The sequence below is a fragment of the Corylus avellana genome, chromosome 2, assembly GCF_965113065.1.
Source record: "Corylus avellana chromosome 2, dhCorAvel1.hap1.2, whole genome shotgun sequence".
NCBI lineage: Eukaryota > Viridiplantae > Streptophyta > Magnoliopsida > Fagales > Betulaceae > Corylus > Corylus avellana.
In genome coordinates, this window is record NC_142491.1 from 30068316 (window position 1) to 30095630 (window position 27315).

At 36.7% G+C, this 27315-nt stretch overlaps 1 protein-coding gene across 1 annotated transcript; it reads right to left on the reverse strand.

Annotated features, from left to right (window-relative positions):
* Positions 1-6525: 6525 nt before the first annotated feature.
* Positions 6526-18231, reverse strand: CPK24 (calcium-dependent protein kinase 24). Its single transcript, XM_059600491.2, has 8 exons — positions 17628-18231; positions 15643-15766; positions 15400-15543; positions 15100-15252; positions 8768-8883; positions 8503-8670; positions 7190-7423; positions 6526-6749 (listed from the first exon to the last, which is right to left on the reverse strand). Exons 1-8 carry the CDS (start codon positions 18123-18125, stop codon positions 6600-6602), a joined length of 1587 nt encoding a protein of 528 aa, XP_059456474.1. The 5' UTR covers positions 18126-18231; the 3' UTR covers positions 6526-6599.
* Positions 18232-27315: the final 9084 nt, after the last annotated feature.

Here is a 27315-nt window from a genome sequence, read left to right on the forward strand (position 1 = left end):
GTATTTGGATCTGGTAATTGGATTGTCTGTTGCAGCTCAATGTGTGATAGGGATAAGGTTATGGTTAGATAGAATAATAGTTGAATTGAAATGCAATTATAATTCATTAGGATTAGATTATTTAAATTAGTATAAATTTATTTAATAGGGTTAACTTTTTTGGTACCTCGGTTTTAATGTTTTTATTTTTCTCCATAGGTTTCCAAACCAGACAAATCTGGTACCTCATCTATTGTTAAAAGACAAAATCAATACGTTCGTTAGTTTCCGTCAGTCCCAATTAACGGAATTTCACGTCATCTCCATTAATATCGCGACACGTGCTCTAAAAATTAAAAAAAAAAAAAAAAATTAATCCAAAAAAAAAGGAAGTGAATGTTTAATGGGGTGGCTGGCCACCCCTTTTTGGCCCTTGCGGTGGCCGAACCACTTCCAAGGCGATAATAAAAAAAAATTAATCCTAAAAAAAAATTAAAATAAAATTAAAAAAAAAAAAAAGATGTGGAAGTTCAATGGAGTAGCTGGCCACCCCATTTTGGCCAAAGGGGGGTAGCCAAACCACCCCAACGCCTTTGGGGGTGCTTTGACCACCCGCAAGGGCCAAAAAGGGGGTGGCCAAAACCACCCCCTTTGGCCTTGGGGGTAGCTTCGGTCACCCCCATTGGCCAAAGTGGGGTGGCCGGCCACACATAGAATTTTCACTTTTTATTTATTTATTTATTTAGAGGTTTAATTTTTTTATTATTATTTAATTTTTAGGACGTGTCGTGATATTAATGGAGATTGTTAATTCTTGTGTGGGCCTAATTCAGTTCCAAAATGCAGAGGTTACTGTCCATGGGCTCGAACACTGATATAGAATGCTCAGAATCAAATCTCCACCGTTCATAATGTAGATTCATGTGTTATAAACGTCCCTGCAAAATTTTAGTTCAATCGGACCACAAACGCCCAATCAATCGAAGTTGTTGATCAAGGCTGGACAGCATTTCCAAAATGCTGCTTTCTCCCCATTGCAGGCCATGTCCAGACAAGGTGCTAGGCTATCCGGACAGGCTCTCCAGCAAGCATATTTTTGCTCCATAAGGTCCTGTCCGGACACCCCGTACCTATTATGCCCAAAAACGTGTTTTTAGTGGGCCCAGGTCTAGGGTTTGATGTACTAATATATATACGTCATTATAGAAGAGAGATACACGAATTTTTGCACCCACCGAGTTCGTCGGAGGTTGTGCTAAGAGAGATCATATGTGGTGAGCGTTAAATTGAATCTCTTAGAGTTTTAGTTATTCTTTTGATAAATTTACAATTGAAAAGTCTATCGAAAGGGTCCGATAAAGGATAATCACGTTGAAGAAGATTGTGAGCAAGGAGATGAGTTGTAGGCTTGTCGATCTTACAGAGCCAAGGTCTTGCAAAGGGTTGTAAGTATTCCTAGTGTTTGTAATCTCTGGATAATCTTTTGATAATGATTTTCTGGGTTTGGCTGCTCCGGAAAGGTTTTACTTTTAGATTGGTTTCTAAAAGGTTTCCTTTTCATAACTAAAAGCTCCTCTATTCCCCACGTGCCTTCTTAACCACTTGCCAGCTGTCCTTCATTGCTCAGCCCTTAGTGTCTTGAAAGTAAATTGACTGCCACCTCAGCCTTCATGTACAGCCTATTACACTACTCCCCTATTTTAAAAGACTTGGTAGGCCTTCTTCAGTGCTTGAAACTCCTCCCAAGTAGCATCTTCAGCAGATTGTCCGGCCCACCTAATCAACAAGACAGTGACTGCATGATTGTCGTGAGCTCTGCACCTCTTATCTAAAACTGTCTCTGGTTCAGGCTGAATAATCCCATTCAAATCCACAGGCGGCAAGGTTGGAAGTACAACATTGCTTCTTCCTATTTTGGCCTTCAGTTGCTTATGTGGCAAGGTATGATTGTCATGATAATGGCTACTTGCCTTTTATGGTGTTTATGGAAGGAAATGAATGACAAAAGTTTTGAGGACCGGAAGAGGACATTGGAGGAGATTAATCCTTTTTTTTCTTTTTCTTTTTCAACTTTGTATGTGGGGATAGTTGCTTATGTGTCTCTTTTGACAATTAGTTATCGTGATTTCTTTGGTCTTTTTGCCACTTCTAATTATTTGTTTTCTTTTATATACTTTTTGTATACTCAGAGGCACCTTATACTTTTAATGATATTTGTCTATGACTTGTATAAAAAAAAGCAAAGATGAAAGCATGCAAGATGTATACAAGGTTGTAGTATCCCAAGTCACAACACTACCGGACCAGTCTGAGTCATGTCCTTTAAATATATGTCACGGCAATTCCCTTGCTTCCCCTTTTGCTCTTTCATGCTACTTCAAAATTGCTCTGAGCCGAATGATAATGCCTACTTCAAAATTACTTTTAAATAAATCAGGGCGAAAACCAAGTTCTTCATATAGTTGTTCGATGCGCGCGGTTTATGGTAGCCGTGAAAATCTGTTAGAAATCAATACTGTTTTTGCGCTGTATTTGCTTGCTCGAGATTTGGATGTTTAAAATGTGAAGCATAGCATTATATATGTTCTACATTTCGTTTATACTACTATTCATTGATAACGCAAACTATGAGAATTGTCCTCATTTGGACGTGGTTACTGGTTCAAGCAACTCTTGTTACTCTCGTATTTTATGTCTTTCTTACTTCAATGCAAACTTGAGAATTGTCCTTTTTTCGAGACTGGATAGCAAGAAGCTTATTATGTTTTGGATACAACCTGAACATGGATATGTATATTAGTAATTATTATATGTATTTGAATCTGGTAATTGGATTGTCTGTTTGAGCTCAATGTGTGATAGGGATAAGGTTATGATTAGATGGGATAATAGTTGAATTGGAATGGGAATTCAATTCATTATGATTAGATTATTTAAATTAGCATTAATTTATTTAATAGGGTTAACTTTTTTGGTACCTTGGTTTTAATGTTTTTATTTTTTTCTCCATAGGTTTCCAAACCAGACAAATTTGGTACCTCATCTATTGGAAAAGAAAAAATAAATACCTCTGTTAGTTTTTGTCAGTCTCAATTAACGGAATTCCATGTCATTTTCATTAATATCGTGACACGTGTCCTAAAAATTAAAAAATAATAAAGTAATAATAAAAAAAATTAATCCTAAAAAAAAAAAAAAAAATGAAAGAAGTGAAAGTTCAATGGGGTGGCCGAAACAACCCGTTTGGCTTGGGGGTGGCTTCGGCCACCCCTTGCAGCCCCTGCGTGGGTGGCTCGGCCACCCCCAAGAGGCCAAAATGGGGTGGCATAGAATTTTCACTTTTTTATTTTTTATTTTTTATTTTTTTATTTTTTATAGGTTTAATTATTATTATTATTATTATTATTATTTAATTTTTAGGACATGTGTCGTGATATTAATGGAGATTTGGGACTAACGGAAACTAACGGAGGTATTGATTTTATCTTTTCCCATAGGTGATGTATCAGATTTGTCTAGTTTGGAAACTTAGGGGGAAAAAATAAAACGTTAAAATCGAGGTACCTATTAACCCTATTTAATATTAAGAATTAAGGTTTTTTTGAATTTGAATATTAGAACTCTTTAAGTGTTATCACTTTAAGCTTTATTTACTTGTATTTCTATTTAAAGGCCACTTGGTTATTGATGAGAATCATTGATGAGAATCAGAGAATGATTTAGTCAAATTGTGTTATTCTCCTACGTACCCTGAATGCTGTATTGTGGTGTTCTTCTACCCTAAGTGATGAGTTGTGATATCTTCTACCTGAAATGAGCTCTCAAATCCCATCTCACGTCATTATCCACCTTGAGTACAATGTGAAGTTATTCCTTTGATGGTTGTTTGTTTAATTACTATTTTAATGATCACTGATTGTGATTTGTGAGTCCCAAATATTAAATTAATTGGAAGTGGTTTGGCTGTGTTGTAGCATAAATAAAAGGTCTATTATGTGATAAAATTCTATGAGCAGAATTTTGTTTCATTTCCGTGTCAGAATAAAAAATGGGAACTCATTTTCCTCTGAAGACACCGAAGCCCTTCATATTTGCTGCCATGGGAGGAGTGAAACTTTTCTTTGCTTCCCTCCTCCGCTCTCCCTTTATACTCCCCCCTCCCTTTTCAAGGTTTTCGCCACTTTTGTTTCGGCGATCTATCCGAAGAGCTTGTCTCTTCTTCTACCCTCTTCTCATCTTCTTTCTTTCCGTTTTCCATTTTTTTTTTCGCAGTTCAGTCCCGGCTAGATCATCTAGTCTCCTTTTTGAACTTTTTGATTTGGTTTTTCTAAAACCATATCTATTAACTTCAGGAAGCTTCACCTTCACACGCACCACTTCACTGTGCTACCCGAGCAATATCTCCGCTTTCCGTTGCTACTAGCCTCATCTTTGTCCAGCCAACAGGCGCTCGCGAGTAGTTCTTACTCGCTGGTGCGTGTCTCACACTCGCCGTAGCGTGCCACAACCTTAAGCCGCGTGTGATGCCTCTGTTCCTCCCTCTGCTGCATGTCGATGTTGTTGTTGGTCTCTTGCCTTCCGGTCACCACTGTTGGCATTGCTGTTTTGTGGCTATTTTTTTTTTTTTTATACTACTTTTTATTTCCTTTGTAACTTTGATTATTATTATTATTATTTTTTAATTTTTAATTTTCTTTCTTTCCTTTTGTTTCTAACTCTCTATTGTAGTTGTTACGCAACAGGCGTTAAGGGTATCTTGAAGGTTAAGCCTCTATCTACGTCCCTTACTTTGAAAGTTTGGATACGGTTGAAAGGTCTCGCGGCCGGTCATGCCCCTGTTTGTGTCTTATTTAACCACCTTTATTGGCAACAACAATTCTTGGTGTTCATGCCAAGAATGCATAGAACCGTGTCATTCATTTGATGCATTTCCTTTCTATTTTATTGGGCTTATTGTTGAGTTGCCAAGTTCTTTTTTGTTGCTTTTAATTGTAGTCCTTGTTTGATGTACTTGTTAAAAAAAAAAAAAAAAAAAAAAAAGGCAATCGATTTCAAACAAGTTTGTCCCTTTTGTTCATAATACTGTAATATTCTTATTGGTAATTTTCACTTAGAAATTGTAATTTTATGTCAATGTTATTCGAACGCTTAATGCACATAAACAATACTTTCTTTTTTAAAAAAAATTTATAGATTTTACTAAACGTTTAACCATTTTTTAAAAATCGCATTTTCAATAGAAATTAATATTTTTTCAAACTGCAGCTACAATAATATTGTCATTCACAATACTAATTCTATGGAATCAATAGATTTACTAATTGCTTAATCATTCAAGGTTTGGAACACGGCATCTTTATGTGCAACAAAGTATGCTTGATCAAAGGAGAAATGAAATGAGCTCATGTTATTGATGGGATCATTGTCATTTTTCTTTTTAGCACATGATAGCCTTGCCTTATAATTCAAAACGAGAAATGTTATATATCACACTTCTGTCCTATTTTTATTCTACTTTGTTGATGTGGCATTGTCGATTAATCTTTAATTTTTTATTTTTTATTTTTTTTTAAAAGCAAGAGTTGATTCAATGACTAATTGGTAATACCAAATCAGAAAAACGTGGAATAAAAATATGATAAAAGTGTGGTGTATGGAATTAGTCATTCAAATCAAGAAACCCTTCGAACAAGTTGAATTCAGTAGAACAATCACGATAGAAGAATCAAAACAATAACCCTCACAATTAACAATTGTTATATATTACTCAAAAAAATAAAAAAAATTGTTATACTCCATCAAGTACTAAAAACACATTTCCTGACTTTTGTATGTTTTCCTGCACTGTTTTATTTCGTTTTGAGTCTGTTGTTGTGAAGCTCACTCCTTTTTCGGTCTTTGGTTCCCCCTACTCTCTCTTTCTTTCGGATCACGAGCGGTAAGGTTTCCTTCCCAGTAACCCTTTTTCCTTATTCAATTTAGAAAAAAATAAAAAATAAATAACAAATCTGGACAAGCTAAAGAACATCTTTTCTTTAAAGTGGAAATTTTAATTTCCAGTTAAATGATATTTCATCCTCAATCTGAGTGTGTTTGGCTTCGCAATTTTTGTAGGTCAAACACAATTTTTTTTTTTAAAAAAAAAAAAATAACGGGAAGTGTCTCATTTGAAAGTACGCTTGGAAAAAAAATAGTTCAGAATTGTGCAAAAATTCTTTTTTTTTTTTTTCACACAACAGACAAGGAGTGAATTTTAAAAATGCACGATTTTTAAAGTTGAACCGCATTTTCATTAGATAATTTTTAAAAAACTCACGATTTTTACCAAACTCTTAATTGCGTTATTAAAAATTACATCTTCATTATGTGCGTTTTAAAATTGCTATTTTTAAAACTAACACGTTTTGAAATCACTAAGCCAAACGGACACTAATAGACAATCTAATATAACAATCTCATCATCAAACCTGTGCTTCTCCCAAAAGAATCCATATCAATTTCCATAAAACCAACTTGATTACGAAATCAGCAGTTAAGAATATTTGATATTATCTTTCCGTTTTCCATGTCTTCTCGGGAGAAAAGGACAATATTTAAGGTACCTCAATTCTTGGAGGTGATTAGTCAAATTTTAGTTCCATAGATTTCTCCTTGAACAATTTGAGGCTTAGTGCATTTAACAGAGCTCTAGAATATTGGCGAGAAGCCATTTTCCAACCCATGCCTGTCTTCATCATTGCCTTGAACTCATTATAACTGATTCTACCGTCCTGTTGATGAAAATTCAAAAGGAAAATATTAGCTAAAAGGTATTAAATAATAATAATAATAATAGAGAAACACTATTTAGTAGGCACTCATATAAGAATTGTATGGTAGTCATCTACCAAAGTCTACTAAATAGAAGACTCTCATACGAGAATTGCATGGTAGTCATTTACCGAAGTTTACGACAGCTTATTAAGGGCCTGTTTGGGTGTGTATTTGAGGGGCCTAAAAGCACGTTTAACACTCAAAAAATTCATTTGAAGGAAAAAGTATCCGTTTGGTAAAAAAAATTGAAAGCACTTTTAAGGGTCCAAAAATAGCCAAAAAGCGATTTTTTTACTTAAAATCTCTATTTCTTAAACAAAATCTCAAACATGCTCTAAATATCACTTCTCATAATAGTATATTTCAAAAGTAATATGAGTGAGAGGATTATTATTACCTTATCCAAGTCAGCATCAAATATGATATCTTTGATGACCTGATCATTGTTAGTAGCATGCTTGTCATCTAACAAAGTCTCTCTCAACTCATCAAACTCGATATACCCATTTTGATTTTTGTCAAAGACACTAAAAGCTTGAGAGAGAATTTCATCGCTGTCAATCTCTTTCAGGTGAACAGACATTGTCACAAATTCCTCACAGTCTAGTGTGCCACTTCCATCAATATCCGCCTTCAGTATAAATTAAAAAGTCTCAGATTTTCGGGATTAGGAAATGGAAATGGAAATGGAAATGGGAAGGACTCCCAGATTTAATGACATAACAATGGAAACATTCAGCAGGAAAGAAGCGAAGACATGACATTGGCTACCTAGAAAAATAGATCCTTCAAGATCAAGGCTGCAATTGATATGAGCGGTCCAGCCAAAAAGTATTTAATACATGTATAATATATGTAAGCATAAATTGTCATCTCTTCAATCTGCTTAGATAAAATTTGATGCTCTTGGGCTTCTGCATCAATAGGGGTGTCAACCCGGTTGGTTATAACCAGGTACCAACCGGTAATCAGGAAACCGGTTTTAAAACAGTTGAAAAAAACCAGTAACCAGGTATCCCGATCTGGTTACCGGGTATATATAATAATAATAATAATAATAATAATAATAATAATATTTATTTATTAATATATATGTATATTAATAACAATATGTTATAAAATATATTATTTATTAAGTAACAATAATCAATACTATATATATATATATATATATATATATATATATATATATATATTAGCTTGTATATGCAAATATGAATTTGATTTCTGTTCTTCATGGGAATAATAATTTTACTTGCCCATAATTAATGAAGTTGGAGCATGAAGAGTAACTGCATTTAGTGTTAAAAGTGCAATGAAGTAAAAATGTATGCATTGATCAGGCGAAAAGACTTGCAAAACCTCAGCTATCTGACATCTATAGTGCGCCACTAGTAGACTATGTAAACATCTTCAACACAATTATAACATGGACGTTGAGGAAGTTTTGACCATAAATTAAAGGACGACGAACATGTGTTTGTAGTTCTTGATTCTCCAAGGTACTAAAGGTGGATGCTACTATGAGCCAACAGGCAGTGACTTTAATGGAATGGTGTTTAATGATTCATGAAGTAAGAAAAAAATCTGGAATATTTAAAGTGAAACCAAAGAATGGTATATTTTTTAGTTGCTATGTTTATAGTGAGAACAAAGAACACGAAAAGAAAGTCTATGTGACAAGTAAGGTCATAAGCAGAATATACTCACAGCATTCATTAACAACCGCACATCAGGATCAGGAACAGGGTGGCCAATCATATGGAGGCCCTCTTTTAACTCCTCAAATGACAAATTTCCATTTTTGTCTGTGTCCATCATATCAAACGTCTGTTTGATTCCATATATTTGCTCATCTGGCAAGTTCTCTGCTACCACCTGAGGTGAAGAAAGATAGCAACTGATGGTGCTTGAGGAAACCCAGCTTTAACTCCAATCAGATCATGAAAAGGAAATAAAGCATTCAAAAACTTACTCTTAGAACTTTCTTCTTGAATTTATTCATCAAGGTGAACTGCTTTATCCTTATTCTGACATCTTCTCCCAAAGAAACATTACGAACATGATTTGTATTTTTTATCCAAGTATTTTCTTCATATAAGAAACAGGAGAATGATTAGTTCATTTATTATATGATTAACATTCACTCCTGTGCATAATTAAAGTGAGCATAAGTGCCAAGCAAATTGCTAGCAAGGAAAATACAGACATTTCATAATAATTGTCAAAGGACCATTAATCAATGAATCCTTAATTTCATTTTAATAAAAAAAATATAGAGGGGAATCAATGTATCAGTATGAAGAAGCTTATTCGCCAATCTAGACTTTTTCAAGATATTTCCAAATACTTAGGTCTTTCAAGACATTCTTCAAAATGTTTGTACTGGTGAGAGGAATGAGAAAATCTTAGATGTGACTACTACTGGAAAAAGGGACCGAAAATCTCTTTTCTAGTATTGTTTTTTTAGAAACTGTAGTGAGACGCAACCCGTGTATACATGAGAGATCCTCTATAAGGGAGAAAAGAATAACAAAAGTCTAAAAATTAATTACAACTAGAAAAGTGAAGACTACTATACGCCGTCATCCATGCATAAAGGGGTTTGAACATCATCAAAATCTCACAATTTTTAAAGCACATACTTGTGCTCCTTTCCCCCCAAATGCTCCACATTAAGTACAAAAGAGCCATCCTCCAAAATTCTAAAATATTACGGCATCCCACCCGACCTCTCTAGCTAGCCAATAATGCTATTACATTTCTAGACATAACTCACTCTACTCCAAAAAGACGGAACATCGCAACCCATAATTCTCATGTTACCTCACAACGATGCACAAGATGATCTATAGACTCCCACTCCTTTTGTATATACAACACCAATCTAGCACTATGACGCTCATCTTCAAATTATTGATAGTTAAAATCCTCCCTAGAGCCGCCCTCCACACAAAGAATATTACTCTCGAAGGAGCCTTACCTCTCAAAATACTCTTCCAAGGACATGGGGAGCCAGCATAAATGGACAACGCATGATAAAAGTATCTTACTTCAAACGTCTACCTTTTGGATGGGATCCAACATATTTTATCCCCGCCTTTGTGTCTCAGCCTGATAGAGTACAAAATATCAAAGAAAGAAGTGACCAAATCCACCTCCCAATTATGCACTGGTCTTGTAAATGATATATTCCACTGAAGATATATATTCATTAAAGAACTACACATGATTGTGCACATCTTGCAATACTAAATAATTCTGGTATAGTAGACTATAGGGACCGATCCCCACACCACAAGTCATACCAGAACTTAATCACTGACCCATCACCCACTTCAAATCTAAAATATCTAGAAAAGACTCCCCACCCCTCCTAAAATATTTCCACACTCCCACTACAAAGGGTTCCACTACCTCTTTAGAACATCAACCTCCCTTCGTATTGTCATATTTAGTTTCCACCACCAACTTCCACAAAGCCTCCCTCTTCGTAGCATAACGCCACAACCATTTCCACATAAAACCACAGTTGTAACACCCCACCTCAATGACACACAATATTGTCCGTTTTTTGCTCCCCCAAATTAGACTTTTCAGGGGGTCACCTATCCTAGTACTACTCCAGCAGAAGCACGTTTAACTGCGAAGTTCTGATGAGATTATGACCATCACGGCTTTAAAACACATTGTTGTCATTAAGGGTGTAGTATATATTTAAGCACATCCTCATCTTCATACCCAGGCGATGTGGGACGTCACAATCACCCCCTCTTAAGACCCAGCGTCCCCGTTGGCGACCCTCATGGAATTAGCCCATTCTTGGCGTCCGTCCCAGCGAGTGCCCGCTAGCGATCTTCATGGGCTTGTGCACGCTTCCCCCATCTCAGGCTGGGCAATGGCTCTGATACCATTTGTAACACCCCACCTCAATGATACACAATATTGTCCGCTTTTAGCTCCCCCAAACCAGACTTCCCAGGAGGTCACCCGTCCTGGTACTACTCCAGCAGAAGCACGCTTAACTGCCGAGTTCTGATGGGATCATGACCATCACAACTTTAAAACGCGTTGTTGTCATTAAGGGTGTAGTATATATTTAAGCACATCCTCATCTCCATATCCAGACGATGTGGGACGTCACAACAGTTAAATGGAACCGGGTTTCTAACCCCTAAACAACAACAAGACATCGAAAAACAAATCTTCGACCAACTAATTACATATTTGTGGCATTCTTCAAATCAAGTTGCTGAAGTGGCCTATCTAAGTTCACTGCCAAAAAAAGCAGGATTCGGATAGAATTCATCTTTGCTACTGGAGCAAATGTCTTCTTATAGTCTATCCCATAAGTTTTGAGCAAAGCCTTTTGCCACCAAATGGACCTTATATCTTTTCGCTGACCCATCAGCCTTATGCTTCATTATAAATACCCATTTGCATCCAACTGACTTTTTTCCACTAAGCAACTTGACCAGCTCCCATGTGTTATTTTTGTGTAGAGCTCTCATCTCTTCTTGCATCGCTTCCCTCTACTTTGGATCCTTAATTGCCTCCTGTTGATTTTGTGGAATAGACACAGAAGAGAATTTGGATACAAAAGAACAATATGAGACTGAAAGATGTTGATAGGATATAAAGTTAGATATAAGATGTTGAGTATAAGATCTAACCCATTTACATTGAGCAATAGGTAGACTCATATCATTGACAACATGTATTGAAGAATTTAAATTAGGGGTAAAGGTACTATTACGTGAGTCAGGGTCAGATGTTCAACAAGTAGCATCAGGAATAACCTAACATTTTGGTGAGTAAACTCTTAGTTCCTCCATTAACGATGGCTCATTGGCTAATTAGCACATGGTTGTTGTTTGTCAAGAAACTGATTAGCAAGCGACTGTTGTTTGTCATGCTCAGGCACATGAGTAGGGACAGGCAAAGGACCACTCATAGAAGACTTTTCTTCAGTCGGAGTCGGACTCTCCCCTTGAGGAGAAGTGTGGGTGGATGAAATATATGGGTGCAAGTACCAAGGCTAACACAATAGATTTTGGGGCCTAAGACAACAAATTTAAGGCCCTTTTTTTAAAATATTAATTAAATAATATTAATATTAATTTTTAGTTTATATTTTTTATTTAAAATCGTTTTTATTGCTTCTTGCTCTTAAGTTTTTCCAAACAACATGTAGAATTTATCTTTGTTTCAAGACGTTTAGTTTCAACAAATGACGTATTTTGTGTTAAGCTACATATAATTCCTTTTATATAGAATTTAATTTGTGCAAAATGAAATTTCCTTTAAACATTAGCTTAATGAACAAACGTAGTGAATATGTTAGTTTTACATTTAGGCAAAATTACTTACTATTATAGGCTGCTATTAATGTAACTTTTCATTTTTCTCTTTCTTTCACTCTAAAGTTTCAATATCTTGGGATTCAATTTAACTTTTCATTTTTCTCTTTCTTTCACTCTAAAGTTTCAATATCTTGGGATTCAATTTCTTTTTTTTTTTTACTATAATTGAGTCTTAATTAAAGAGCATTGAGTAATCGCTTTACCATAATTGGGGCCTTAAAATATTTTTTTGTTAAACAAAATGTAATTATGCTATTGGTAATTGGGGACTTACTTTATTGGGGGGCTTAGGCTGTCGCCTAATTGGCCTAGCCAATGAGTCGGCCATGGGTGCAACTCAAAGAAGGGGTTCAACTCAAAGAAGGTAACAACCATTGAGAAAAAAAAGGCTTCTGCAAAGGGGGATGATGACATTTATCCCCCTTTTGAGTAGCGGAATAACCCACAAAGCTACATTTGTTAGCATGAGGATGAAGTTTTCCCCAAGTCGGACCATGAATGTGAACAAATCAAACACCTTTGGAAGTAGATAAAGGTGGGGATAACACTCCTCACACATGGGACTAAACAATAAGTGAATTATTTTAATTGAAATAGGGAATAAACTGTAGAGATGGTGTTCGAATTCAAAACTATTACCAAGTTGGAGGAAGAAGAATGGAAAAATACTCTTATTTTCCTTGATGATCACTTGATGTTGCTACATCGCTTATATAGAAAAGTGATACAATGTAATATGGAAATATAATCAATGAGAAATAAATGGAAATAAAATTAGATACAAAGGAAATAAAATCATATAAGCTGTTTGGGAAGTTTCCTTCTTCAACGGGCTATTCATGCATCTTTGTGCAATATAAGCCCTGCTACAAAGATACCTAATATAGCCCTTTCCTGTCATTTAGTAGATTATATTCTACATTCTTCTTTCCTTCTTTCTTTCTTTTTCTTGTGATGTACCTTTTTGGATAAATACGTAAAAAAGGGTACAATAGAAAGTAAAACAACTATGTCGAAAACTTCGCACCACAGCAGGAAAAATCTATGCTTTTAAAATTTGATGTGAACAGAGGTTCAATAAACCAATTTTCACTGATTGACTTGGAAAAACAATAGAAACTTGAGGATTTTGGAGAGGAGAGGTGTTGTATATGGTTAAGAACACTAACTTCAAGTTGGAAGGAGTTACACTCAGATGAATGTCTGGCAATCCTCAAACTAAATCCAACATATAACAACATATATACCTTTGGGTCCTTGGGGCCACTTAACTGAAGTAATTATAATTTAATCCAACTCGGATTATGTAATTGCATCCCGTCAATTTAAAGGAGCCTAGCTACAATCGAGACAATGAAGCTTAGATATATATGTTAGATTTTTTTATTGGCCTATTTGGTGTACAAAACAAGTGCTTTTATATTTTGTGGCATTGGGTATATTTGTACTTGGGATTTGGGTTGAAGATGTTAAGATTTTAGTGCCCCACATGGGTTAAGTCTAATCTTAACCATGTGTTTCTAAGCTCTTGGGCACCCTTCCCTTGCAAGCTGGTTTTCAAGGGTGAGTTTTACCTAAGGTTTGTATCAAAGCTAGTCACCACGTCGAGTATGAGATTGGACGCAGTTCGTTGAGTATGGGATCGAATGGGTTGCGGCTTTGTCGTCGAGTCACAGAGGAGGCGACCTATAGGCCGGATTAAATGATAGATGAGTGGAGCCACCGAAAGAGAAAGGGCTACCAAGGGCTGCCGTGGACGTCAGTTGCGGAGCGTGGTGATATGTTACGATCCTAGTGTTCCACATAGGTTAAGTCTAATCTTAACCATGTGTATATAAGTTTCTGGGCACCCTTCCCTTGTAACCCGGTTTTCAATGGTGAGTTCTACCCAAGGTTTGTATTAAAAGATTACTCAAGAAAATCAAGTACAAAAAGCTATGCGTAGAAACTCATCTGCAGATGTTCGAACAGGATGCCGCCAAAGAGTTATGTGTGCTGGCCCGTCCGCACATGTCCAGACAGGATGTTGGATAGAAACTTTCGTGCGCTGACTCGTGCGCTCATGTCCAAACATGATGAGTTACAGAGAGTTCCATGCGCTAATGTGCTTATTGATGTCTGTACATGAAGCTGTTTTTAGAACTTAAACCCTAAGGATATCTGGACACCTTATTAACATTTCCGGACACCGCCACAAAAAAACTAAACCGACTTTAGGTTTCATGGCAGATTTTCACGAGTCTATTTAAGGACTTTGAAGGAACAATTTTTTGAGGGCTAAGCAACATTATTTACTTATGATATTGAGTGTTTCTAAATAATGAGTGCTTAGCATTTTTATGTGTGCCAAGAGATATTGATGGTATATGTCTTGAAGTCTAATTTTCTTGGAGTGTTCAAACTACATTGCTGTTGTACATCAACAAACTGATTGAAGTCTACCGGTGATGCTAAGAAGATCAAGAAGAAATATTAGTCGGTGAAGATTTGGAGCTGCCATGGACAGGAGGCAAATGAGGAGTTGACTGAGCACATACTGTCTTAGTCTTTACAAAGGATTTTAAGTGTACTATACCTGTGTATTGAATCTTGCTTAGTGTTTATTTCCTAGGTTTGGCTGTCCTGAAATGGTTTTACCTTTTAGGTTTTCAAAGGGTTTCCACTTCGTCAAAAAAATTTTGGTGTGTTGATGTGTGGATGTTTTTAGGCTTCTTTTTGTGGTTTGATATATCTATTTGCTTCATACTTGACTGCATAATTTGTTATTGTGAGCGTTGGGGTCTGAATTCTGCGTGTCAATATATTTAGAGTTGCCACGTTATCCTAGCTGTTTGTCTGTAGCTTGAGTCACATTGGACCTACGAATCTTCAGCTTCGTTGGCAAGCATGTAATCTAAAGCAACAACATAAAGATATTTTCATGTGCAGGTAAAAGGGTACATACCAAGGACTTCTTGGACTGTCATACGATTGTAAGGATTTGGATCAAGCATACTCTTCACTAGATCCTTTGCTTCCTCAGAAACCTTTGGCCAAGGATCCTTCTCAAGATTCACATTACCCCGAATAATTGCCTGTGCAATTCCTTCCTCAGTTTCTGTGCTAGTTGTAAAGCCCCATATTAGGATGCACTCTGAATTTAGCTTTTCCACACAATTTTTTTTTTTTATGCTAACATGATAAACTTCATACTGTTTTGCAAGAACTGAGATAATTTATAAAATGCAATTTGAAAGGAACTTACCTGCCCAAAAGGGGGGAACTCCACAGAGCAAGATATAAAGGATAACACCTGCACTCCATACATCAACTTCTGGTCCATAATTTCGTTTTAGGACCTCTGGAGCCATGTAATATGGACTTCCAACAATTTCACTGAATCTCTGACCTACCAACAAATAGTGAAGATAATAGTTGAAGACAAGTACTTAATGTATGCACAAAGCTAAAATGAAAAATATTATAATCCAAGAAAGATTAAGGATACCAGGTTCATAGAATATGGAGAGGCCAAAATCAATTGCCTTCAGCTGAGCAGTTTCACTTCCATCTGTGAATAAGAAATTCTCAGGTTTCAGATCCCTATGTATGACTCCATGCTCATGGCATACCTGAGACAAGCATAAAAGATTTACTCTTCACATAATTGAATAATATGCCATACATTCCCAGAAGCAAAAACCATATCCATGTAATTGAACAAGGCATGGAGCCAAATTCTGACAGTTTATTGAATAAAGCTTGTCCTTGACATGTTATAGATACAAGTTTTGATTTTCTACACTCACGGATAGGGTGGATATCATATAGGCATAGACCAGAAGCAACTTCAAAAACATGTAAACCCAATAAAAATCAATAGGATGTAAATCAGCTAACACTATCAACTACAGGTCAGATGAAGAGAAGCATGCAAAAAGAAGTGCATCAGAGAGCCCTGGTACAAATGGAAACAGCATATCTTTTTAAATAAGTTTCATTCTGTTTGTGATTCCAGGTTGATTGATCACTTGTTAACTTTTTTCCCTTTGTATTATTTTTTTCACAGATGTGTCCCACTTGTAGACCATTCCTCAGCATCACAATATATAATTGAGTATTCCAGGTAGGTTCAAAATGAAAATTTAATATCCTACCGAAATTAGAAGGACAAATTATATCTAGTTGGAAACATTTTAGATGAAAAGAAACAAAACATTCAGCTAAGATTTTGGGAGAATTACAATAGAGTATATCCTCACATATCACAACCCTACATGCATGTTTTCAGAGCTCTACAAAGAGAAGACTGGACAGCAAGGCCTCTAAACTTGATGCAACAAATAAGGGCAAATGTGCCTCTTTTATATGCTATACTGAAAAGTCTCCCTTTTCTTAGTGACAACATGTTTTGGAGAGTAAAATAATCAAATGCATAATCATTAATCAACAAGGTGATACACAGAAAGTGGCCTAGCTAGCTAGGATTGTGCACTAACACATGCAAAGAACAAAGGACTAAGCAGTTGAATGCCAAATGGTAAAGTTGAAATGAATTATATGTGTATCTAGATTCTAGTCTTGTCTTGAGTCGAAAAGATTTATAAAAGTGGGCTTATTAGATGAAGATCAAAGCACTAAATATCACCACAATCTAAGCAGCTAAGCTACCTCGGGATGGCACAGACAATGAAGGCATGCATTTTCCAATTTACATGCAACTTTGTCCTTATTTGCCACCAATTTCATGACTAAGATTCTTGGACATTCAAGTGGCAATGCTTTTAGGTCTTAAACTCCCCACTAAAAGCTTCGGGAATTACCATTAGCAAATATAATACATAACCTAATCTTATTGACCACGTTCCCTTGATCAGTACTTCAAAAATGCAACAAGTTATTTTATCAATACACTTGTGGATTAAAATACTAAAACTTTAAACCACTCTTTCCATGCATTTTCTTAAACATTTCTGGATTTTTAACGAAGTAACGAGCTCGAAACAGAGAAACATAATTTCCATTTTACACGATACAGAAGCAGGATCTTTATAAACTAATAATTTCCATTTAAAATGCTAAAAGTTCAAAAGAATGAAGAAACATATCAAAATAAGAATCATATATTCTATGTCCTTCGAATTCAAAAAAAAAAAAAAAAACAATTTTACTTGCCACTCTGGATCTTTCATCATTTTTGCAATTATACCATTTAAATTTAAAAAGTGTTAACTGTTAAATTTTAATGAAGGAAGTGAAATTCCTAAAATACCTTGTTCAAATTCAAGGTATTTTTGTAATTTTATAAACATGTTAAGGTTATTTTGGGGATTTTGCTCATTAAACATTTGATTTAATCATTTAACAAAGAATTTCGAATGATAATCCACGTTGCAAACTTATGGAAGAAGGTGTAATCATGGACACTTTTTTGTCTATTGAAAAAATAGAGAAAAAATTAAAAGAAAAAGGGTAAAAGTGAAAAAGTTTTACCTTACAAACCTCAATAATGGTCTTGGTAACGGTAGCGGCTGCGCGCTCGGTGTAATGCCCTCGCGCGACGATCCTATCGAAGAGCTCGCCACCCTGGCAGAGCTCCATGACAAGATAAACGGCCTCCTTGTCCTCGTAAGCCTCCTTGAAGCACACAATATTGGGATGCTTCGGCAAATGGCGCATGATTTCGACCTCCCGCCGCACATCCTCCACGTCGATCTCGGTCCGGAGCTTGCTCTTGGGTATGGTCTTGCACGCCAAGGCCTCACCCGTCTGGAGATCGAAGCACTTGCGGGTGATGCCGAACTCGCCCCGGCCCAGCTCTTTCCCGAACCGGTATTTGTGGTGGATGTTGCCGCCGGCGGGGTTGCGGAGGATCGAAACGCGCCTAGACCCGCGAGGTGTCTCGGAGCGTTGTTCGGGTGCACGGTTGGAGTAGTCCTTGTGCCTCCTGAGGGCACCTGCTTTTGAAGGTGCTGCAATGCAGCCTCCCATGGAGGATCGGATATGGTGATTGATGCTTCTTTTTTTTTTGTTTATGTTAATTAAACTGGTTTATTAAGTTTAATTTGGTGAATTAAATTGAAAAAGAAAACAGTTAATGGTTTGGGTTGAACTCGTCCCGCCATTTTGATAGGGGATGTTTGAAAACCGTTATGTTATTTCTGATGGTTGGACTTGATGAATTGTTGTAAAGATAGAATGAGCCAATGAGGTGGCTTTGTTTAGGGGTTTTGTTTCTAAAGATAGGTTATTTTAGTCAAACTAGCATTTTATACAATTTTTCAATTGGAAACAACGTTGAGTTGATTTTTTTTTTTTTTTATACTACGCTTGGAACGGGAGCGCCCCTCCTATTTATAGATTTTTGGGGCCTAGGAGGTGGGCCGTTGTGGACCTTTCCGACCTTCGAGTTGGGGCATTCTAGGTATTGTACTCCCTAATCATACTAATGATCCATGGATATTTAACGGTATGTTTAGAACTGTGTTATAGAGCTTAAAAGTACTTTTAGTACTAAAAAAATTGTGATAAACAAAAAGTTAATATGTTTGGTAAAATATTTCAAAAGCACTTCTTTGACTTTTTCATTATAAAATAGTTAAAACGCACTTTTGAAAAAAGTTTAAAAATGAAGTTTTTTTTCTAAAAAAGCTCTTTTTAACTATAAAAGCTATATTTTCTAATGCAATCTCAAACATGCTCTTAGGGCTAAGAAAATAAGGCTTTTCCAACTTGTCTAACAAGAACAAGTTTGGTAACGCCTTTTTAAGGGTGCTTTTTGTTTGAAATTTTGAACAAGTTTTTTTTTTTTTTTTTTTTTAGTGCTTTTTACAAATTCTGCACCCCTAGGGTGAAATTCACAACAACTGATAACCGTCGCAACTTGCCAATAGGCTTGGAATTCAACATCACTACTCTTCTAGGACCATACATCACCTTCGGACGACACTTGGCAAAGGACGTACCTTATTTGAGGAAACAAGTTAGACACCATGCCTAACTAGGATTGTGCCCTATTAGAGAACGACAACCTGGATAAAGTCATACAAGGTAACTCCACCATTCTTTCATAATCCTATGTATCACTCTCACACAGAGAATTATCAAAGCCCTTACTAACTTAAGCATCGAAGGCATCCTCGTTGATAATGTTTGATAACGTGCTCTATGTTTAGAGGCGCAACACATAGAGCACATCTAATGTAAAGAGATGATAATGTTTGAAAATACATTTACTAAAACAATGCGGAAATGTAAAGGTGTAACAAAATTACAATACTAGTTTAGATGCTTCTTAGGTAGATCCAGTTGTTGGATTTACTAGATCGTAATTAAAGTTAATCGTAAGATCAAATCAACTTTGATCTAACGATTGAGATTCAATTGTTAAGATCTAATGGTTATTATTAGATAATTATTTAATCTAACAGTCTGAATTAAGTGTCTGTTGGATTAACAGTTTAATAGTAGTTTACTACTGTTGAATTAACAGTTTGACATTGTAACACACCTTAGGGGCAATTTCAATTTTTTGTCTTTTCATTATTTTTCTAACAATTTTAAGAAATTATTTATGCTTCAATGGCACCACAATCCTTGAAAGAACTTGCTGCTAATTTCATCAAACTCAAAAGGTTTGGTGGAACTTCCTTCAAGAGATGGTAGAAGAAGATGCATTTCCTCCTTGCTGGTTTGAGAGTGGCCTATATGCTAACAAGTTCGAAGCCTGTAGCACATGATGTTGCATTCCACATCGCCTAGGTATGGAGATAGAGATGTACATAAATGTATACTCGCACCCTTCATGACAACATGTTTTTAAGTCGTGATGATCATGATCCCATCAGAACTCTGCAATTAAGCGAGCTTATGCGATTGTAGTACTAGGATGGGTGACCTTAGGGGTGTTAAGTGAGCAATGGCCTTTCAAGCGAACTCAGGCTCGACTCGTATAAGCTCGGCTCGTGCTCAACTTGATTATTAAATAAGGTGTTTTGTGAACACAAATATTGGCTCGAATATTAAACGAAGCAAGCTCAACTCGACTCAGTTAGGCTCGTGAGCAGCTCGTATAAGTCTCGAATCGTTAGTTGTTCATATTAATATTAAAAATTGATGATTTTTTTTTCTAATAGCATCCTTTTATAATAAAAGGATGCATATCCTCTATCTTCGAAATCAAGTGCCTTACTGTATTGACTCAGACTCCATACTCGGCTAGGTAGGCTAAGCAAATGCTCATATGCAAGCTGGCCTTTTGAGCCATTGAAGAGTACTTGAAGTTTAAATTTATAATAAAAAAATTAAATTAAATATAAGAGCCATCTCGCAAGCGAGTTCGACTTATTATGAGCTTGAGCTCGAGCTCGGGCTCAATTTTTTTGGCTTGTCCTTGAGCTTAGCTCGAGCTCAAGCTCGAGTAAAATTTAAACAAGCCGAGCCCAAACATGGGAAGCTCGCTCAAGATCGGCTTATTTACACCCCTCTATGTGAGGTTGTGAGCATCCTTGGAGAAGAAGGAGGATCCTTGGAAAGCTTGCTTGTTGAGGTAACCCCTACACCCTCTTTGTATGTTGTTGCTAGCGTCTTGATTTTCAATAGCTTAGTTGTTGATATCTAGAAGTTTTAAGCTTTCACAAGTGTTTTTTTTACTCTCCTAATGTTACGATTTTAAAGATGTTATGATATTCATTCTTTTAGAACGTTTTCGAAAAAGCTTTCATCCCACCTTTGTTTTCTTTGAGGTTACTGTGCACTTGAATGTAACTATTTCTTAAAAAGAAAGAGAAATGCTTGCAAAGGCTTTTAAACACCTCTTTGATTCTTTGTGTTGTGCTTTCTTGTGGTACTTGTGTTTCTTTTGAGCCTAGGAAGAGAAGTACCAACACATAGCCTTAGATAGAAACCTAGCACACATTTTGGGGATTTTTGGGCAGAACCTTACTCCCTGGCCGAACGCTCGCCCTAGGGGAAGAGTGCTCTCCTAGAGAATGGGTCACACTCTCTTTTAGCCCAAAATGTGGTCTAAAAGGTTTTAGCAACCCCTTTTTTATTAGATGGGACCTCGTAGAGTTCTTTAATACTGCTTATAACGATGAGTCGTGTTTCGTTATAGCAAAGATTGGTGATTTCAGAGGACTCAATCAACCATACGAGGTAAGTAAACACGTACGAATACTTTCCTTAAAAACGGGGGATATGTTAGTTGACTTACCATGCGTATGATATGAGCATGTCTACATTTTTGTAATAACTTGGTAACTGCTTTTAATAAATGGTTGATAAGATGCATCGTACGACATGGTACACCGATACATGCGGTATAATGGCCATGGGCTTACTATATAGACTTCATTCTATGGTCAAATGTGTGTGTTGTTATATAGGCCTTGGATCCAATGGTGTTCATGACCGGCGCAGCCATTGCCTAATGATTAGTCACAATAGGACGTACATTACTAGTAGTGTGGGCCACCCGAGATCGGACTCGGTTGGGTTGCTAGTGTTATGGACGGTAGCGTACAATATCTAGGTCACCGGTGTTGTATTATAGGTCCCTCGGGACAGCGCCAACCCTACTGAGAATGAGTAATATCTCTGGTAGACTATACATGAGAGCTATGACCTATAAAGCATTAGTTTTTATGCATTAAAATACTTAGGCAATTGCCGCCGGGAGTACATCGTTCTTTATCAAACCAAACGATATTTTCAAGGTGTATTAACGGAGACAATACCTTTTTTAAATGTTTATTAAAACTGCACGCTTATTTCTACTTAATAATAATGAGCTCGTGTCATACCCAATTGTGGCTTACTTATTAAGTCGTTAGACTTACGCTGTTATTACCCTTATAAGAAGCTTGCTTTGAGAACCCAAGAGTGGTGTAGTTGCCACTGTAGACTTGGCTTTAAGATCTTCATGCTATTATCAGGTTTGCCTTATATTATTGTTAGTTGTTCCATGTCTTTAATTTTAAGGATTACACATGTACTGTAATGTTTATAGATTTCTCAGATTTATTTCACCTTCTTCCGCATTAACTTTGATAATGCTTAGAGGGGCGGTTCCCCATTGAGCTACTAGTTGGTTAAACTAGGGTGATTGCTAGTAACCCTACAAGGCTGGTTAAGGTCAGTTTTGGGGGTGTTACAGTATGGTATCAGAGCATACAGTCTTGCCGACCATAGCGAACAGTCTGAGAATAGGCTGCAATACCCTAGGAATAAATCTTAAAAGACCAGAGCATAGGATAGACCTAGGTTCTTTGATTGTTGTTTGACTAAGGTGCGGGCTAGAGTAACAACCCACTCGATCGTTTATTATTAGGTTGGACAAGATCACATGCTCTGCGTTGCGGGCACTTGATCCTGCTCTACACTTTGATGCGTGATGAATGACAACACTGGGCAACTGTTCGAGAATGGCCAACCAAGTACGGGCCTTATGCACCCAGATACAAGCTTCGCCCCAGCAAACGCAAGGTTTCAACCAGGCCCTTACAAAGGCTGAAGTCCCTACCACCAAATTAGATTCAATAAGGGAAAGCACAAGCAGACTCCAAGAATGACCAGATAGCAACGACAGAAGGCTGCTTTCCTTTCCAACACTGACGAGGACTATGAGGCTATGGTCAAGTACGAAGAAGACCCGTCAGAAGAATCGACCAAAAAGTGCAAGACTTAAAGGTTGGCTTTTGAGTAGATAGGTTGCTACTTGACCTTCTAGGAAGTCCAATTCGGGTGAACCAAAAGCAGACAATATTGTCTGTCATTGGGGTGGGGTGTTACATGAAAAAAACGCGTTTTAAAGTCATGATAGTCATGATCCTATTAGAACTCCGCAGTTAAATGAACTTATGCGAGAGTAGTACAAGGATGGATAACGTCGTGGGATGTCTAGTTTGAATGAGCCACAAGTGGACAATATTGTGTGTCAATGAGATGGGGTGTTACACATGACAACGAGACGATTGCTAAGACTCGGGCAAGGATGAAGTGGGAGCAGGATGACTATACTGCAAGGGCCACATTTGCAATGCGATGGTGGATTCTCTGTTTGACATCTACCAAAGCAAATTAATGGCCAAAGATGTCTGGGATGTACTCAAGGCTAAGTATCTTTTAGAAGATGCTACAAGTGTAGTGATCCAAATAATTATTTAGGCTTAAGATAGCTTGATTAGAGAGTTAATTGGAGTTTGGGTCACTAGGGACACCTGTTGTGCAAATTTTAATTACTTGCAAGTGCACGAATCGTTTGCAAGAAAGGGTTTTACAAGTGCGAGATCGATCCCACAAAGAATTGTGTTTTTGAAAACAATTTTATTCTAAACTAATTAAATCCTAACCTAGTGCCAAAAATTGATTTGATTTTTGAAATTGAAAACAAAACAAAATAAAATTAATCAAAAGATAAATACTAAGGTTTCAGAATTCACACTCACCAAATCAAAGCAACATTATTATGTTTGTTCATACATCTGAATTTCAATAAAATCCTATGCACGTTCTTTTTTTTTTTTTTCTAAAAAAATGACCTATTTAAAGATTCCATGAATTCATCCATTATACAAATCACACTGCATATCCAACTTAAATCAAAATCATCCAATGTATCCGTTTGATTAACGAAAAACAAGGGATATCTAATTAAAATTGAAAGATGCAATGTATCCGTCGGATGAAACACATTGAATATCAAACTTTGGCAGAAATATTAATCTAAACAATAATTACAAGAACTTAATCAAATAATTGAATTGAAATGAACATACATTACACTAAATGTCGAAATTGTACGAACAAAACATAAAAATATGCAAACAAATCAATGGTGAGGCTTCATCTTCAACCTTAGTTGAAGGTTTAGCCTCTTATGACAAAATGAATCATAAAGAAACTAATTAACTTCATTAAAATCAAAGAACTTACAAAAGAATTGGTGTTCAAAGCTACAAAAACCCAGAAAACACGAAAATGACAAAGAACGGAGCCCCCTGGTGCGCCTCCATACGTTTCCCTAGAAAAATATGGTATTTATAACCCTAATTTAGGGTTTCAGCGCTTCCAGGTGGGACGAGTGCGCTTGATCGGACTCGAGCATGCTTGACTTCTCCTGCGGCACAACACTCGCACACTAATGGATTACTTGTGGGCGTGTATGCGTTCGAGTGTAAGACTTCTACAATCGAGCTCATATGCGCTTGAGCTTAAGAGTGTACGCTCGATCCTACTTCCTCAGATGACTGTTTTTCCAACCTTCTTCCAAAATCTGCATTTTTCACCTTAAAGCCGTAGTTTCCCCTTAGTAACCTACAAAACATTAAAATACTAAAACTAACACGAAACGTCAGATTAAGACACAGTTAAAGGACTAACAGATGAAAATTAAGGGGTTCAAATATGTAATATTTGACACTCATCAACACGTGGAGGGGCATTTTTGGAATTTTTTAGTTTCGGAGTAGTAGTAGAGGAACGGTCTCGTAGGGGACCACATGAGCGCTCGCCTGGCACCAATACACGTGCGCTCATGCGGGGACTAGGCCGAGCACTCTTTGACTTTTTGTTGACCGTTGGTTTTTGCCCATACATGCCTCCTGCAACTAAAAAACCCTTAGATAAACAGTACACGAGCGCTCGACACTGTAGAACCCGAGTGCTTGCACCTTTTCAAAATTCACTTGTAGCGGCCTCAGCTTTTTCCCCTCTTTAAACCCACACCCTTCCGACTCAAAACCTTTATTTTAGCCTCTGAAGCCTTAGAGAAACTCTGTTGGTTTGGTTTTTGAGCGAGGTTGTGAGTGTCTTTAGCGAAGGAGGTTTTCTTGAAAAGTTTGCTTTGTTGAGGGAACCACTGCGCTTTCTTTGTGTTTTGTTAGGTTGTTATGTTAGCTTCTTGTTTTATAAAAGCTTAGTTGTTAATATCTAGGAGTTTAAGCTTTAATCTCAGTTTAAGCTTTTCCTTTATGATTAGAGTTAATCTTGTTATTTGGAGATGTTGGTTAAGATGTGTTAGAAACACTTTTTGTAGCCTTAGGACTAGTCAAGGAGGCTCAGGAAGCATTTGAACCAAATGAGGTTCTACCTGAACCTCACTGGCCAAATGCTCACCCCTAGGAGACGAGCACTCGACTAGAGACGTTCAGGGGAACACATCGTTGGCTGAGCATCCTACGACTCCTGTTTTCGAGACTTAGGTTCGATTTAGTTGGAATTAGGACTAATAGTAGGTTTCCACAGATTTGGAGAATCCTGATCATTTGGAGGAGTACTCGGAGAGTTTATTCGGCCCAGGTGAGTTTTAACTCACATAATGCTCTCCATTTATTTTCCCGCATTGTACGACTATTTTGTGTACCAAAACATGCATATTTACAACTCTCACGATATACACTTTGCTATACCATGAACTCTATTATTTGTGAAAATGTGCTACTTAACAAGAAAATGACTTGGAGATTTGTAAAAGCATGCATGTAAATTACGAACAAGATTAATTGCATTGTATGACATGGTACACCGGTACGTGCAGGATAACAGACATTGGCTTACTATACATATTAACTTTATGGTCAAATGTATGTGTTGTTATATGGGCCTTGGATCCAATGGTTATTTGTGACTGGCACAACCATTGTCGAATGGTTGGTCAATACAGGACGTACATCATTAGTAGCATGGGCCACCCAGGGTCAGACTCCCTCGGGACAGCGCCTACCCTGCTGAGAATGGGTAATATTTTGGGTAAACCATATTGTTGAACTATCATTGTTTCTCATGATTATATATATATATTGCATTCCTAGATTACTGTCATACCTAAAATGTTGCATACTTTACCAAATGGAATTCATCACTAAAATGGCATGGATATCTTTCACTAAGTCCTTGGGCTTACCATTTAAATAAAAAATTAAAAAAAAAAAAAAAAATTCCCCTCGATTATGTATAAAATTGCACGGTCTAGCTAGCGTAGAGGAGGAAGCCTTTGGACTGGATCATGGTGGTTGTTAAGGACCTGATTCAGGTCATTTTTGAAGACATAGACCCGGTATGACTAAAGTCCATGTGAGACGATGGAGGAACCATACAAGTAGAAATGATAGAGATAGTGATCATGCTTTCACTACTTAAGATTAGGCATTGATTTGTTATTTTCAGACAATGATTTGGGTTTGTAACCTATATTTTAATGATCGGTCTTTGACCATACATTTGATGATCTATATATCATATGATACTTTATCTTTACTCTGGTGTTTATGCTTGTGATGTTTAGTTATTGCTTTCTATTCTTGTGGTTTAAAGTCTTCCGCTGTATTCTCTCGTTTAAGAGAGATGATGATCCCTGAGTCTTGTCCCGTGAGGGATGTAGGTTGGGAGACGAACTATGGAGTCAATTACCACTTAATTGATTTTCATGGGGCGTTACAACAAGTAAGAAGTTATTGGCCTTTAAATTTATGAATTATAAAATGGTTGATGCTAGACCTATTTTTGAATAGTTTAACGAAATTCTGCATATTTTAAGTCACTTTAGTCGGCATAACATGAAGATGGATGAGGAAATTGTTGTCTTATCCATTATTGACAAACTTTCTCCCTCCACTGGAAAGAACAAAAGAAAAATTTGAAACACAAAAAGGAGGAGATAATTGCTGATTAGTTAGGCCAGAACAAGGAAGAACAAGGATTTCTGTCCTCGAAAGTGCATATGGTGGAGGAAGGTTCTTCTTCAATGAAACATTTTCAGAATAAAAAGTCCAATCAGAAGAACAGAAAGAACTTTTACAACCAGAAACAAAACCAGAACCATGAGAAGAAAACGAAGTTCGATTGCTAACATTATGGCAAGCCAGGCCACTTCAAGAAGGACTGCCATTTTTTGAAGAAGAAATAACAAGCTTTTGACCGAAAGAGTTTATGGCCATGATATCCGTGATCTGCATGCTTAAGGAAGATGGTTCATGCTGGATTGATTCATGTGCTTCAAAACATGTCTTCAAGGAAATGAGGCTATTTAAGACCTTTGAAACAATGGAAGATGGTTGCCTTCTCTACATGGGAAATTCATCAATTGTTGTTGTTAAAGGCAAAGGAATAGTGAATCTGAAATTCACTTCTGGAAAAGTTCTTACTCTAACTGATGTGTATTATGAACTAGAAATTACAAAGA